General features: G+C 41.2%; 1 protein-coding gene across 1 annotated transcript in view; it reads right to left on the reverse strand.

Annotated features, from left to right (window-relative positions):
- Nucleotides 1-14789: 14789 nt before the first annotated feature.
- DHRS9 (dehydrogenase/reductase 9) overlaps nucleotides 14790-17107 on the reverse strand; it is a 114025-nt gene continuing 111707 nt past the window's right edge. The window contains exons 4-5 of the mRNA XM_033945712.1: nucleotides 16490-16653; nucleotides 14790-15808 (exon numbers count right to left, since the gene is read on the reverse strand). Of these exons, the coding sequence (XP_033801603.1) occupies nucleotides 15582-15808; nucleotides 16490-16653 (391 nt within the window). The 3' untranslated portion in view covers nucleotides 14790-15581. The remainder of the gene's footprint in view (nucleotides 15809-16489; nucleotides 16654-17107) is intronic.

The following is a 17107-nucleotide window of genomic DNA, read 5'->3' on the forward strand; positions in this document are numbered from 1 at the left end:
TTTTCCTGACTAATTTGTTTTCAGAGTTTTATATTAAAGTACAGGGTAATTACAGGGTAATACAGAAAATATCTATGGTACAGTAAATAAAAGAGTACAATTCACACTTTGCTAACATTATTCATTCCTCCCTTCCAATTTTGCAGCATTCTCCTTTATCACTCCCTCCCTCCCTCTCTCTTTCTAGGTGTGACATTTCTGGCACCTCTCTCTCTCTCAGCCACTTATAAGCTTCAGGCTGCCGGCAGCATTAAAGAGCTGAACACACTGTCTCCACTGGCCCTGCAAGCTTTCCCTCTGCTTCAATTTCCTGTTTCTATAGAGAAACTGAACCAACCATGAACTAATTCATACTTTATTTCAGCAATGTACACTATTATCTTGGGATAACCCACTACATGTGCTGTAATTTATAGGTCAACTAACCTAGCTATTAATTTCTGTGATCAATCCTTGAACTAAATAGGTAAAGGCGGAATAGAAGTATTTGTATAACAATAATAATATTTACCACTGGGGAACTTAGGGTGCCTTAATCCCTCCAGTGGTCACATGGGGCACCTTTTTCTGACTTAGTTGTGAGTGAAGGAAATCTACATAAAAATATACTTCTTTTTTGCCCTGGACCTTTTTTCTGTTCCATTATTACTGGAAAAATAATGATTTTAAGCCCACATATATCACGCCTCCAATACATACCCTTGCAATTAAGATAAATTGCAGAGTAAAAATTCCAATTTAGAGTTTTGAAAACTGAGACTTAAATATTTTTGTGAGAAAAATGCCCATCTTCTACTTTTGAGATGTTTTTCTCTTTTAAAAATAAGAGTCAGCAGTGAATTACTGGTTTCACCTCCAACCATGGGAGATAGCTGGCCATCTTCTACAGTCTGAATATCGTCTCCTTACTATTTATATATATATATATACGAGGGTTCTGTTCCAGGAACCCCCGCAAATTTCAAAAAACCGTGAATACGGCAGGGAAGGCAGGAGAGGGCAGCTGGAGAGGGAAAATCACTTGCGGTCTGCTCCGACCGCCTCTTCCTGTAGTAAAGTTAGGCTACACCAATCAGGAGCTGCTTTGACACTCAGCTCCTGATTGGTGTAGCCCCGACTTTAATACAGGAAGAGGCGGTCGGAGCAGACCGCGAATGAGTGAGTCAGCGATTCGTGAACTGCAAATTCACAGGGGAACACTATATATATATATATATATCCTATCTATTATATATCCTATCTATATCGTCTCTTTACTATCTATCTATCTATCTATCTATACTAGTATTTTAGCCCGTTACATTCGTTACAGTAAAGGAGGCTAAAATAGCCCCACCTATACCCTGACTCTGACCCCACTCATGCCCCGCCTCTATCATGCCCGGACCCTGCCTCCCACTGATCCCAGTCCCACCACCTCACCTTTCACCATTTCCTTTGTACCCTTTTGGCACACCTGACAGGATCTTTACTTACACGAGGCGGTAGCAGCAGTCCTGACGTACCAACCTTTTCTCCCTCAGTGCCCCAAAGCAGCAGTGGTCCTACCATTTCCATCTCTCCCTTTCCTCCTTTCACACCCTCTACCATCTCTCTCTGACCCTGTTTCACCTCTTTTGCCATCTTTCCCTTTCCTGTCCCCCTCTGTCCTTCCCCAAGACCATCTTTCTCTCTTGCCCCCTCCACACTCCCTGAAGTCTATCTCTCCCTATCCCCTACCATCTCTCCTGGTCCCCCTAGTAGCCCCTCTGTCCTTCTCATCCATCTGTATCTGTCTCTCTTTCCTCACCTCCTGCCTCTGCGGAGCTCTCGCAGCTCCTTCAGCCATCTTCCACTACGGCCTGCAGCTGCCAACATCCGCCTCGTGAGATTCTCGCGCATACGCACTCCTACCTGCGGTGCCCTACAGTGCACGGAAAACGGGAGCACGCAGGTGGGAGTGCGCATGCGCGCTTAGGGCTTTATTATATTAGATAATGCCACTGAATATCAGTGCCTAGGTATCCAGAAAGTAGGTGCTGTTACCCAGATAACTAGCATAGAATATTTACCTCAATATGGCTGGTCTTTATACTTCATTCCTTTGCTGTATGAATAAAGCAAAAGGATTTACTTTTATTTTGTGTTTTTGAAATAATAGTCATCCATATCTTAATCCTCTCCCTGATGCCCCATCTAGGTCGAGTTTTTTTTTCACTATAGCTTTCCATTGTCAGAAGACACAGGTTTATGCAGCCTTCAGCTGCCGACAGCCATGGCGGCCTGCAGCCGCCCACAACCGCAGTGGCCTTCAGACGCCGACAGCCGCTGACAGCCACCGCAGCCGACATCCGCCTCGGTGGATTCTCGCGCATGCGCACTCCTACCTGCAGTGCCCTACAGTGCACGGAAAATGGGAGCACGCAGGTGGGAGTGCGCATGCGCGCTTAGGGCTTTATTATATTAGATTGATAGATAGATATACACATACACTATAATTTTAGCAACTTATGATATCCTACAACTTTCCTCTGTTGATGTTGGTGGAGCCTGGTTGGTTTGTTACTCCATGACCATCCCAAGACTTCCTGTGTGTTAAGAGTTGTCAGAGCAGTATAATGTAACCATTATCATATAATAAATGATTCAAACTAAGGGGTCTTTTTACTAAGGCGCGCTAACTTATTTAACGCGTGCTAACTATTAGCGTGCGCTAAATGCTAACATGTCCATAGAATATAATGTGCACATTAGCATTTAGCATGTGCTAAATAGATTAGTGTGCGCAAAATCGACTAATGCACCTTAGTAAAAGAGGGGGTAAGTGAGTTATTAAAAAAAGATATAACTTGAGAAGCACAAGAATGGCCATACTTAGTCATAAATAAGGTTCATCAAGCCCAGTATCCTATTTCCAACAGAGGCCAAACCAGGTCACAAGTACCCAACAGAATCCCAATTAGTAGCAACATTCCATACTACCTATCCCAGGCTTTCACTACTTCTAATTTTATAATAGTTTATGGATTTTTCCTCCAGGAATTTGTTCAAACCTTATTTTTTTTAACCCTGTTACTCTGTTTTCACCATATTTTCCATCAATGAATTCCACAGCCTGTGCATTGAGTGTAAAAAGTGGGTGGGTGAAGTATGTGCATGTTAAGAACTTTTCTCTGCTCTATTTGATTCTGGGTTGGAACATTCGGTTAAATATTAGACATTGACAAGGTTTGGGTTCAGTGACTTTTTGTTCCCTGCTGGAGTTGGTAACAGTAAAGTCAACATGATAGATGAAAAGGAAGGGGTAGAGGACAGAGAAAAGTCATAACAACTTTGCATCCCATCCAGCTCCATATTGTGTTCTGGGATATTTGCTATTAAGGCATTGCTCCATGCACTTTGTTACTTTAGAAAGGCCAGTGTCACAATCTGTTCATTGACACACTGGAGTTTTTAGATCTAGAGAGAAAAATATCACCTTTAGATGGTACCAAAAACTGTTCAAAAGCAAGACATTCAGGGCCAGATTCTATAAATGGTGCCTAACTTAATTGCTTTACTTGGTTTTAATCGGCATGGTAATTGATTCATTAAAAGAAAAAAAGCATGCACCAGTAGATGCCTACGAAGGTAGACACATCTAAGGAGGCGTCTAATGGCAGCTAAGGTAAAAGTAGGGGTGGTTAGGGATGGAGATGACCTTAGATACTGTTAGGTGTGATTCTCAAAAGAACTTAGGCATCTACAATGTAGGCCAGTAAAATCCTGGCCTATACTGCAGACACCTAAGTTATGTGGTAGGTGTCATTAGCCACGATTCTTTAAATGGTGCCTAATTGTGACTGACACATAGTAGGTGCCATTTTTGTAGGCAGCTGCCGATGTAGGTGCCATTTATAGGATCTGTTCCTCAGTGCCTTATTCCTAAAGAACGTTGACTCACTCTGTAGTTATTGGAAAAAAAAAGAATATCTATTTATTGCACAGAGGCACAACATTTACATCTAAACTGCAAGCTACTTTTGTTAATATTTTAAAATAAAAGATGTGAAAAGGATCCTGAAAGTGACAGCCAGAAAGGAAGAGGCCTAATGGTTACAGCAGCAACCTGGCCATCCAGGTAGCCAAGGTTTCAATTTTGCTGATGCTTTTTGTTACCTTACCTTTTACCTTAGCTGCCATTAGACACCTCCTTAGATGTGTCTACCTTCGTAGGCATCTACTGGTGCATGCTTTTTTTCTTTTAATGAGTCACGCTGATTAAAACCAAGTAAAGCAATTAAGTTAGGCACATTATTTCAAATATAAGCTTAGGATCTATTGTATATTTACTAGGGGCTTCTTTTACTAAGCTGCGATAGGGCATTAATGCGCGGAATAGCGCGCGCTACAATGCTGCATGCGCTAGACGCTAACACCAGCATTGAGCTGGCGTTAGTTCTAGCCACATAGCGTGGGGCTAGCGCGCACTAATCTGCGTGCGCTAAAAACGCTAGCGCACCTTAGTAAAAGGAGCCCTAGGTTGTGTTATTAATTGGTGATAATGCATATTATTTGCCTATTAGGCAACTTGATGCAAAAAATGCTGCCCAATACATATTTTAAAAAAACCTAGTGAACTATGTCACAGCTTATTATGCTAACCAAACAATGCAGTAGTAGTAGTAGTACTGCAGGACTATCACTAGGGGAGCACATAGTGTCATTTTTGAAAACTGAGCTAAGATAGGAGCAATCAAAAATTGAACATACATCTATACATGTTTGTACATCAGGATTTACATTTGTATTGCAAAAGTGCATATATTAGCCAGCCTTTTACAAGAGGGATTAAGAGAGGTATCCTCCATAATCCTCCACCATTTATTGGCCCCTTCAATTTGACATTAAAGGACTACACTTCTCCCTCCGTATATGCGGTTTCTGCACTCGTGATTTCAATTATTCGCGGTTTTTCCATGAGTGCAGAAACGGGAACTAAACTGAAAAACCAGGAAGCAAAGTCCTCGCTCCCATCCCCACGAACTGCACCTCCCAGGGCTGCCTGGTGAGAGGATGTGCCTTCCCATGCAGAGCGCCGTAACGTGCATGCCGCAACTCTCTGCCTGAGTGACTGGATTTGCAGCGTCTTTGGAGGCAGGAGCGCGAGGCCACGGCTGTTCCGTCGGGATTCCCGGGAGTGGGATAGGAAATCCGTGGTGGGCCACCTCCCCTCTCCCCTCCGCACTCCTGTCCGGTTCCAGAGGCCACATAGGGTCCAGCCAAGGCCAGTTTGTCCCCATTGTGGGGAAGCTGCTGACATGTTGAATATGTGGAAAGTGCGGGAGCTGGTGGATAAAGTGTGAGAATGGCTTCATCCAGCCAGGGAAGAGGTACCCCCTGGCTCTCCCTGCCCACCATCCCCTCTCTCTCTCAGCTGCTAAGGAGAACCCATCATGGCGGTGCCGGGCTCAATTTGAAGAAGGCTGGGAAGGCTGAAACATCATATGTAAAGTTATTCGCGGTTTTTATGTATTTGCGGTTCAGTCCAGCCCCAATCACCATGAATACAGAGGGAGAAGTGTATTGCAACTTCTGTGTCACATTAGTGGCATTTACAAATATATTATTGCAAATTGCTGACATGCATATGTATGTGCCATTACTTGTAAATTGGTACTTTACAACTTACATGTGTTACGAGTACTACCCATTTATCTCCTGTTGATATTTTCCAAGTTTAGAGTTGTAAAATAGGTGCTTTGCCACTTGTATCACCATATAAACATGCATTCCTACTTGAATTTCAGAACAAGCTCTATGTTGGTCAAAACTGTTCTGAAATATTCCCAAAATTGTGTACATCCTGACTTGATCCAGGCTGAGCCCTGACCTTACCGCATTATGTTCTTATTTGGTTCTCAACTCATTAACTATTAGACTACCCCTCCATTTACAAATGCATTCCTGAAGTTTTATACACCTATGCAAATATGAGGGGCTGCTGAAAAGTTCTCAGCCCAACCAACAAAGTTGGGGCAGTCTCCACTGAGGGCTATACACTTAGACCAGTGATTTTTTTTTTCCACCTTCTTTTTTCATTTTGTTGGAAAAATATGGAATGAAAAAAAGTGGAATATCGCTGGATTAAATATATAGCCCTCAATAGAGACTGCCCCAACTTTGTCACACAAAAAGATCTCTGTGTCAAATGCCTTGGAAATCTAGATTTTCAAGAGGCATTTCAGAAAGTACCTCATGAAAGACTTATGAGGAAATTAGAAAGTCATGGGAATGGCGGTAATGTTTTTATAATGGATTCAGAACTGGTTTAAAGAAAATAGAGTAGAGTTAAATGGAGAAGGGTAAATAATGGGATTGACAAAGGCATACACAGCACGAACAGCACAGAGTGCACAAAACTGGAATACCCAGTGAAGAACTCAAGCAAAGATCTGTTGACTTTTCCTCCTTTACTGAGGTCTAATAAAAATAAAAAATAGGGAAGAACCTTGTTGACACCCCCCCATTTCAAATATAAGATTTGTTTGAATACTTTATCATTGAAGAGAGGTGTATTTTTGGTGATTTTGATAGTTCTCTTTTTGCCTGCATATAATTTTAGTTAAATAATGGGATTCCCCAGGGGTCTTTGCTGGGACTGCTGCTTTTTTAACATGTATCAATGATCTAGAAATAGAATAACTAGTGAGATCATTAAATCTGCTGATGACATAAAGTTGTTAAATCACAAGAGGATTGTGAAAATTTGCAAGAGGACCTTGTGAGACTAGGAGATGACATCAAAATAGCAGATGGCGTTTAATGTGAGCAAGTGCAAAGTGATGCGTGTGGGAAAGAGGAACCCGAACTATAACAACGTGATGCAGGGTTCCACGTTAGGAATCACTGCCCAGGAAAAAGATCTTGGAGTCATCGTTGATGATACGTTGAAACATAAGAACATAAGAATTGCCACTGCTGGGTCAGACCAGTGGTCCGTCATGCCCAGCAGTCCGTTCACGCGGCGGCCCTCTGGTCAAAGACCAGCGCCCTAACTGAGACTAGCCCTACCAGCGTACATCCTTTTTCAGCAGGAACTTGTCTAACTTTGTCTTGAATCCCTGGAGGGTGTGTTCCCCTATGACAGACTCTGGAAGAGCGTTCCAGTTTTCCACCACTCTCTGGGTGAAGAAGAACTTCCTTACGTTTGAACGGCATCTATCCCCTTTCAACTTTAGAGAGTGCCCTCTTGTTCTCCCCATCTTGGTTAGGGTGAACAACCTGTCCTTATCTACTAAGTTTACCCTCAGTTCAGTGTGTGGCAGGAGCTTAGAAACCTTCTCCTTTACAAAGCCTCACTAGCATTTTTAGCGCCAGATGATGGCCAGCACTAAAAACGCTAATGCAACTTTATAAAGGAGGGGGGAAAGTAAATAAAAGGCATTATCAGAGAAGGAATGGAAAATAAAGATGGGAATGTTATAATGCCTTTGTATTGCTCCATGGTGTAGCTGCACCTCAAATACTGTGTGTAATTCTGGTCACTGCTTCTCAAAAAAGATATAACGGAATTAGAAAAGGTATAGAGAAGAGAGACAAAAACGATAAATGGGATGTGACAATTCCCCTGTGATGAAAGGCTAAAGCAGCTAGGGCTCTTCAGCATGGAGAAGAGGTGGCTCAGGAGAGATATGATAGAGGTATAAAAAATACTGAGTGGAGTGGAATGGGGGAATTGTGAATTGCTAATCAACTCTTTCCAAAAATACTAGGACTAGGGGGCATGCAATGAAGCTACTAAGTAGTAGATTTAAAACAAACCAGCGAAAATTTCTTCACTCATTGTGTAATTAAACTCTGGAATTCATTGCCGGAGAATATGGTGAAAATAGCAAGTTTAAAAAAGGTTTGGATAATTTCCTAAAAGAAAAGTCCATAAGCCATTATTAAAATGGACTGGGGAAAACCCACTACTTATTCCTAGGCTAAACAGCATAAAATCTGTTTGTTTGGTTTTTTTTTTTTTTTTTTCATTTTTATTTATTTTTTAACTCACAATAAGTATAACACAAATACAATCATTTTATACCTTAACATTACTTAATATATCATCAAATTATAGCTTTCATCAAATATCCCCCTCCCTTATATCCAACAATTAATCATAAGCAGAAGAAATCATAAAATATTCCCACCCACCCCCATCCCACCCTAGACGTGCATGATCAAAAGGGAATTAATATTTATTCTTTGGAATCTTGCCAGGTACTTGTGACTGGGTTGGCCATTGTTGGAAATGAGATACTGGGCTTGAAGGACCTTCGGTCTGTCCCAGTATGGCAACTCATATGTTCTTATGTTATAGGATCGCCTCCATAGTATCTACAGCATATAGAGCAGGGGTGGCAAAGTCCCTCCTCAAGGGCCGCAATCCAATCGGGTTTTCAGGATTTCCCCAATGAAGATGCATGAGATCTATTAGCAGACAATGAAAGCAGTGCATGCAAATAGATCTCATGCATATTCATTGATTGTTATAGAAGACTATACTGTAATCCTTAGGTAAAAATACCTGCATTTAGCATGCTGTTGCATGTTCATTTGGCATTTGTAGTAATATTATCCCTGAGGTGCAGCCAGTCAAGCTTCATTAGGAAAGCTAATTTACTAAATGCACTTCTCAAATATTTGTAAGAGTTAGCTTAGTTTATTAATGGTTTAATGGAGGATTTTGAAACACTACTGACGATCTTTTAATGGCTTTTAAGCCACTGCATCAGGGCTGTGACACCAATGCTCCAGCCTATGATTCGCAGAGTAAACCTCTTTCCAGTGAAAGCAAGCAGGAGTTTTACTCTGCGAATCGATAATCTGGAGCGTTGATGTCAGGGCCCTGAAGCAGTGGCTTAAAAGCCACAAAACAATCGTCAGCCTGGCTTTTTTTTAACTAGCCTGTATTTTCTAGTTAGTTCTGACTATTTTCATGCTCCCACCTGCCAGTAATAAGTTATATACAAAAGTTTTTGCCAGTGATGCTTGGGTGGAAGGGAGTTGGAACACCTCTCCGTGTCTGAGTCTTATCTTTCACCTTAAAATACTTTTTCTAGCATTGGTGTGTACTGACCTAATGGAGTGATTTGTTTTCTAGTATATTGTAAATATATTGTATGCATGAGCAGTTGTATGCCTCCAGAAAATTGTTCATAAGAGATACTATATTTATACATATTGATAAATATTGCAGTCACTTTGTATACAACCCGTCCATGCTCTGAGTTAGCAATACGAGGAGCCAATGGAACAAAAGAAATTGGAAAATCACTAAGGGCTCCTTTTACAAAGGCGTGCTAGCATTTTTAGTGTACGCACCGGATTAGCGCGCGCTACCTGAAAAACTACCACCTGCTCAAGAGAAGGCGGTAGTGGCTAGCGTGTGGGGCATTTTAGCGCACGCTATTCCGTGTGTTAAGGCCCTAATGCACCTTTCTAAAAGGAGCCCTAAGTGTATAGCCCTCGATGGAGACTGCCCCAACTTCGTTGGCTGGGCTGAGAACTTTTCAGCAGGCCCCTCGTATAGTCCCACCATAGGGTGCTCAGGAACAAATCATCTGAAGGGTGGTAGGCAAGCATAGGGAAAATACCAGAGCTGCTGTGGGAGTGTATGAGCCTCTTGGTGACCCTCCTAACCACCCAAAGTCTAAGAACCACCTTCTCCTACCTTCAGTAATTTAGTGCAGCCACACTAGCTCTCTACCCAAAAAGCCTTGGGCAGTGGTTCCTAGATGCTGCCGCCGACTGACTTGGAAACCTTCCTTCTGATGCATTTCTTTTCCTTAATATTATATGGGAGGCCCTCTCAATATTTTTTCCAAAGGACCCCCAATGTTCTAGTTATGCCACTGGGTGAATCTCTTCATAAAGGCAGTTAATACATCTCAATAAATAAATTTAAATTAAATTAAGATATTACCCCAATAATATGAGACTCAGGTTTAAAACTCCTTGAGTTTGGTGATAGGGAGGGTTTACTATGCAGTCCTCAGCAATCTCTACTCCAGTGTATGTATTATCTTCCTTTCTGCATATCTCATTGAACTGTAAGAATCTGGCCAAGCAGTGAGTTGTTTTCTGCTAAATGCTGTGAAGCTTGCTAGGATTGCAGGGTCAGGTAGAAATCATTACCAGTTGGAATAATTATAGGATACTATTTGAAACTGTCAGAAAAGGTCAGTGGCCACAGTTGTCCCTTTGGCCACCGAACTTGCATAGCTGGCAATGAACTATGTGCCATTACATGTCAAGAGCTGACATCAAAAACCACAACATTTCATCCATGGTCTGAAAATATAGAAGAACCGTTATCACAATGTTATTAGGGCTAAAAATATAGTGCGGAATGACAGATAATTTACTGCACAAAGCTAGGATTGTTTGAATTAATTGTTTTATATGTAAAATGGTGTCCTCTATTATTTCCATTTCTCCTTTGCCTTCCTCCTTTCTTGTACTCAACTTCAGGAGTTTCTCTTAGTTCCATCCCATTTTGTAATCTGTGTAGCATATTGTATTACTTTATTAAACTTGAATGGTTTCCTGGAAAAAATATTTCCACAGTACTGCTCTATATCAAATTTATATTAGTGTCTGAATTTGTAAATTGAATAACTATAAAATTAAACAATACCCTTTATAAATCTAATCTCAATCACAGAATTCACAAATTACCATTTTTAAAACTCAGATTACTGAAATGGGCTACTCAGTAGCATAGTAAGTAGGGCAGAGGGCGGACTACCCCAGGTGCTGTCTTTGCGAGGGGCACTGGTGCCGGTGCCTTTCCTCCTCTCTGCCCCCCCTCCACCCCCATGTACCTCTTTAAATGTTCACCGGTATGAACAGCATCTTCCACTGACCTCAACTCCCATCTGATGTCACCTCCTGGTCACGTGACCAGGAAGTGATGTCAGAAAGAAGCTGAGGCTGGCACAAGCAGCAAGTGGAAGTTGTTGCTTGTGGGGGCAGAGGGTGCCAAGCAGCGGGGAAGAATGGGGGCACATGGCGCAGAAAATCTGGGTGCTACCACCCCTGGCGCCAACCTCCGCTATGCCACTGGAGCTTGTAATGACCAAGTTCAGTAGTGTATATTTATCTGTTTTATATATACATTTTGCTTTTTATTTATGCACAGTTATTTGATTTTATCCTTTTTATTTAATATTGATTTTTTATTTATAAACAACTATGTATTTGATTTTAAAACTGATGACGATTGTTGATTTGTCAATTGATTTTAATTACTGCATTACAGCAGTTAGTTAATTAGGCATGTGCCTTTGATCCTGTAATGCAGTGTATTGCAAATTGTGTGCCGTGGCAGATTCCAGGTGTACCCGAGATGCCGGTCAGGAGGCGAGGCGCTGGCACCGGATGACTGCTTACAAAATCAGCGGCATACGCATTTCACTACAGATGTGGATGCCTAAGAACGTATCAGCACATCAAACTTCCAGTGTTATTTTTTCCGTATTGTTTTTACTGCTTTTTCTCTCTCCGATCCTCAGAGGTTTAAACTACCCACTGGTTCATGTAAAACATATCACTGAACCCGATCTTCATAGGATCAGTTATTCATAATGTTAACTTTATATTTAATTTTATAGCATTTTATATTGCTTTTTTAAAATTTACTTTTGTGATATTTCCTTAGGGAGCGTCTCCACCAACATGTCCATGTTTCAATACTTTCGTCAGGGTTGAGGCTCCCGATTTAAATTATCTTGCTCTAAAGAAACTGCTCCTCTCAATATAGAATCACGCTCGAGAGGAGCGGTTTCTTTAGAGCAAGATAATTTAAATCGGGAACCTCAACCCTGACGAAAGTATTGAAACATGGACATGTTGGTGGAGGCGCTCCCTAAGGAAATATCACAAAAGTAAATTTTAAAAAAGCAATATAAAATGCTATAAAATTAAATATAAAGTCAACATTATGAATAACTGATCATATGAAGATCGGGTTCAGTGATATGTTTCACATGAACCAGTGGGTAGTTTAACCCTCTGAGGATCGGAGAGAGAAAAAGCAGTAAAAACAATACGGAAAAAATAACACTGGAAGTTTGATGTGGTGCATTTAGTTTAAATTGGATTCCAGTTCATGTATAGCCACTAATATTATTGTTATTAATAAGAACGTATTAGAGCATCTGAAATAGAAGATTGTGTATCTTTATGTTCATTTCGTCAATCGGTATTCAGACTCCTGAGGCAGGCCCATAGGGGTTGAAACACGACCAAGTTAATTCAATTTACTGAATAAAAGAAATTGAACATTAATTCATCACCTTCGTTGTGTATTTTCTGTCTACACCAGGGGTGTCAAAGTCCCTCCTTGAGGGCCGCAATCCAGTCGGGTTTTCAGGATTTTCCCAATGAATATGCATGAGATCTATTTACATGCACTGCTTTCATTGTATGATAATAGATCTCATGTATCTTCATTGAGGAAATCCTGAAAACCCGACTGGGTTGCGGCCCTCGAGGAGGGTCTTTGACACCCCTGCTCTATACCCAGAATCTCGCCACAGCACACTAGTGCTTTATGTCTATAACAGGGGTGTCAAACTCAATCACATTAAGGGGCCGAAATCCAAAACACAGGCTAAGTCACGGGCCAGACCCGCCCAGTCTCCACCCCAGACCCCGCCCCCATAATAATAATAATTATAACACCATTTTTTCCATTCATTTTTCATATATACACACACACACACATAATCTTATTAATCACATAATGGTAATGGTTAACCACAAAATTAAACTACAGAAAACACACTGTATGCTTCTCAACATTCATTCCTACCAGAACACAGATAACCCCTTTGCAAATATGGGACCAAAAACTAAAAGTACTAATATATTTTTTAAAAAACACCATAAGATTCAAGTTTCTGTATGCAGTACAACCCCCAGAGAAAAAGAAACAAATGTATTTCTTCCTGAGCAGTACAAAAGATAGACAGTAGATTAAAATGCTCAAAACTGGCACAATTCAAACACTAATTTGAAAATAAAACCATTCCCCCCTACCTTTGTTGTCTCCCTCCCTCCATGCTGTGCCTCCCTCCAGCAGGTGTCTAACCTTCTGGCCAGCTCCAGCCTGGCCGTTTAATGCGGCCCGCGGTCCGATGCACCCCGGTGTCATCTTGTGGCCGGCTCCCTCCTCCTCACAACTGTAGTGTGCACGGAGTTGCATGCAGCGGCTCCTTGGGCATCCTGCACCTGAACTGGAAGCCTTTTCTCTGACGTCACAGCGTCAGAGGGAATGCTTCTGAATGAGGTGTGGGACGCACGAGGAGCCATTGCATGCGACTCCGTGTACATTAAGGCTGTGAGGAGGAGGGAGTTGGCCACAAGGTAAAACTGGGGGCATTGGACAGCGGGCCACATAAAATGACCAGGCGGGCTGTATTTGGCCCCCAGGCCTTGAGTTTGACACCTGTGGTCGATAACAAAACACTTGCATTTATATGCCACTTGCACACATAAATGTACAGAAGTCCAGCACTTTCATGGGTAGGTGTACACATACATGCGTAAGTGGCTGCAAAGCAACTCCAGTAAATGCTATTTTGTAAGGGTGCATGTAATTGGCAAGGGCTTTGCATGAGAGGGGCATGGGTAATGCTGCCATTTATGCCACCTACAGAATACTGTAGATTACATGGCCCTTGCTGCAAGAAGGCGCCTGCAGTGACACCAGGGCCCTGATTCTATAAATGGTGTCTGCTGGTAGGCACCTAGATCAGCATATCTACCAAGTTAGGCGCCTAATTTTTTAAAAATTGATTTAAATTAGTTGAAGATGCAGAATTACAAGAAGCCATCAAGAGAAGACTTAAGGAAATGTAAAAGAGGGAGCACTTCTATGCTTGGCATCAGACAGTCGATTGCTTTCTAATTCAGTGGACAAAATTTGCTTTAGAAATGTTGCTTTATACGTGTAATGTTTGCCAAAAAGTGAGCAAGGTTAGGGGTGGAGTTTGGGTGTGGATTGCCTTAGGTGCCGGTAGGCGTCAATGTTAGGTGCCAGTAAACTAGGCCAAGAAAATCCTGGTCTAATATATCGGCGCTTGATATTATGACACGTATCGAATCGAGTTGGGCACCACTAGGTGTGATTCTACAAACGGTGCCTAAATTTGATTGACGTGCTATAGGCACCATTTTTCCAAGCGCCTACCGATTTAGGCGCCGTTTATAAATTCAGGACCCAGGTCCATAGCTGGTGTAATTATGGATGCATAAATATAAGGGGCACCAATGTCAGGTTACGCAGTATGGTGCAGTATGGGGAGAGTGTGGCTCAGTGGTTAAAGCTACAGCCTCAGCACCCTGGGGTTGTGGGTTCAAACCCACGCTGCTCCTTGTGACCCTGGGCAAGTCACTTAATCCCCCCATTGCCCCAGGTTCATTAGATAGATTGTGAGCCCACCAGGACAGACAGGGAAAAATGCTTGAGTAGCTGGATGATCTCATGTAAACTGTTCTGAGCTCTCTTGGGAGAACGGTGTAAAAAATTGAATAAATAATAATAATTAATAATAAAAAATATTCTGCAATGGAATCTGGATGCATACATGCCATCATACTCATAGAATAAGATCTCACTGCACCCACTTAATAGAATTGCCCCCTTACTGCATTATAGATTAAAAGCCTATAAATAGACTGCAATCTATTAGAATTGCTTGCTACAAATTGTACCTTGAATAAAGCAAGATCCTTAGCAAATACCAGTCATCTGTATGGACAGTGATATTTTAAACATTTAAATATTTTATTACATGTGATCTACCTGTTTTATACAGTTCTAAATGTAATGCAATTCTCCTACAGAGAAGGCTCCTTTGAAAACATTTAGAGACCCTTTTATTAAAGCTTACTGTATGCTAATGGGCATTAGTAATTGCTAAATGCTTCGTGACCCACAGACCGGCATACGTTGGCCCACCCTAAATTTTTGTAAAAGGGCCACTCAGTGACAAAAATAATGCATGAAGACAAACCCAGACAAAAATATAGAACAAATAAATAAGTCTTTTGTTTCTTCTGTGTGCAATCAAACTGGCTCAAGCATTCAGAGTGCACTATGAGCATGTACAGTGGCCTAACAAACAAATTTGATGGAAGACAAATCAGTGCACTCTGTTGGCAGGAGGGTAAACTGCACCCAGGTTAATTTGAGGTGTTAACCCACTAGAGATCAGACAACAGGATGTGAATTGATGAACCATTATAAAACATTTACATAAATTTGGTAGACTTTGAATCTACCTCAACAGGCTACAAATGTTTGTTTATGAGGAAGGTTTTCTTTCAGTGTAAAAGAGGAAGTTCTCTGAGTCAGCAATTAAGACAAAGATGTTAGGTAGCTAAACTATAGAAATCTATATCTCTCAGTGCAAAGTTGTAACATACTGTATGTTCACCTGGTATTAACCAAAGCACCATTAAATCATTTTGATTAGAAATATTCTAATACTTCCATTATACAGAATGTCTGTATTAAAGAACCTTTTGGAAAAAGAGGTTCAGTGTCTTTACACAAAATAGAACTGTTATACAGAAGTGGAATCATCCAGTTGTATTTTGCTTTTCAGGATCACAAAATCTTGCACAAATGTTGGCATATATGACAAGGGTATCCAGAGAAATTTGGCATCCTTCCCTGCACTGTAACGAGTCCGAGGATACAGGCTTGTTAAAGCGTGCTCCATGCATTGCACAACCAGAGAAAGGTCTTCATTAATAAATCGTTCGGTAATTTCATGTTTTTTTGCTGTATCTGGAAAAGGCAAAGCATTCATTGTTTACAGATAGACACAAAGAAATAAAAAGTAGGATGCCCTCCCGCCTTCGATCACTACTAGCCATTAGCAAGCCTTGGAAGCATCATTATTATTTACATATCCTCCGCTTGCTATTATATTGAATAACAGGCCTTTTGCTAATGCTTTTTCTCCCTTTGTAGAAGCCAGTTTCCCTCCTGAACTAACAACTTCCTTCTTCATCCTACAGTACAGTTATGGCTACAGCATGCGTGCAAATACTGCTCCTGAATAGTCCAGATCCAGTTCCAGTACATGCCTTACTGTTAGCCTTCAGGAAGAGGAGATGCTGGAAAGCATCAAAGGCCTGTGGCTATTTTTCTAGAAATAGGGTAAAATCAGTTTAAAATGATTTTCACCTTTGCAAAAGCCAAGGTGCTTAAAGGTAAAACCCGATTTAAACTGATAACGAAGGACTCTACACACATACTAACTTTAAAGCTCATATATGCAACCCAAGTATCTCAGGTTCACAAAGTTGTTTTGCAGGGTCAATATAGAGGTGCTTCCAGTTATATGGGGTTGTGTCTATAAAATCAGATCAAAAAGTAATTCTTCAACTGGAAATAAGTAAAATAAAAAATGAGAATGGAACATACCTTTCTGTAATTCTTTAGTTATGGTCAAGCTGTTCTTACCTCTTTGTATATAATCTTTTCCATATTGTCTTTTAACATCTGCTGGAAGGGTATTCCAAATGTCCATCTTTTCTTTCAACACCTTATTCACATCAGATAATGGTGTTCTGAACAATCCTGGCTCAATGCAAGAAACCTTCACTCCAAATGCTTTCATGTCTCGTCTGCAAGCATAATATCCTACTATGAAATCTGATTTTTCAAAATCCTGTTATTTAACTGAACAAAATGTATCCTGGTTCTAATAATGGCCAATTCAGGTCTCAAGCAGATTCTAGAAATGGGAACAACGAGTGATGTGATTAAACCCTCTCCTCCCTCTCTTTTACTAAAGGGGTGGTGGTGGTAAATTTGCAGATGACATAAAACTATTCAATTTTGTTTAAAAGCATGCAGACTGAAAATTTACAAGAAGACCTTTAAGAAATTAGAACACGGGGCATCCAAATGGCAGATGGAATTTAATGTGGACACTCTGCCTGATCCTATATAATAAAACCCTAAGCGCGCATGCGCACTTAGGGTTTCGTGTTCCCTGCCGCCGTGGTGTGTGATCCATGGCTGTGTTCCAACCCGGCAGCAGGGAACATTCTGGCCACTCCCCTCCTCCCGCCATCA

The sequence above is a fragment of the Geotrypetes seraphini genome, chromosome 5 (genome assembly GCF_902459505.1).
Source record: "Geotrypetes seraphini chromosome 5, aGeoSer1.1, whole genome shotgun sequence".
NCBI lineage: Eukaryota > Metazoa > Chordata > Amphibia > Gymnophiona > Dermophiidae > Geotrypetes > Geotrypetes seraphini.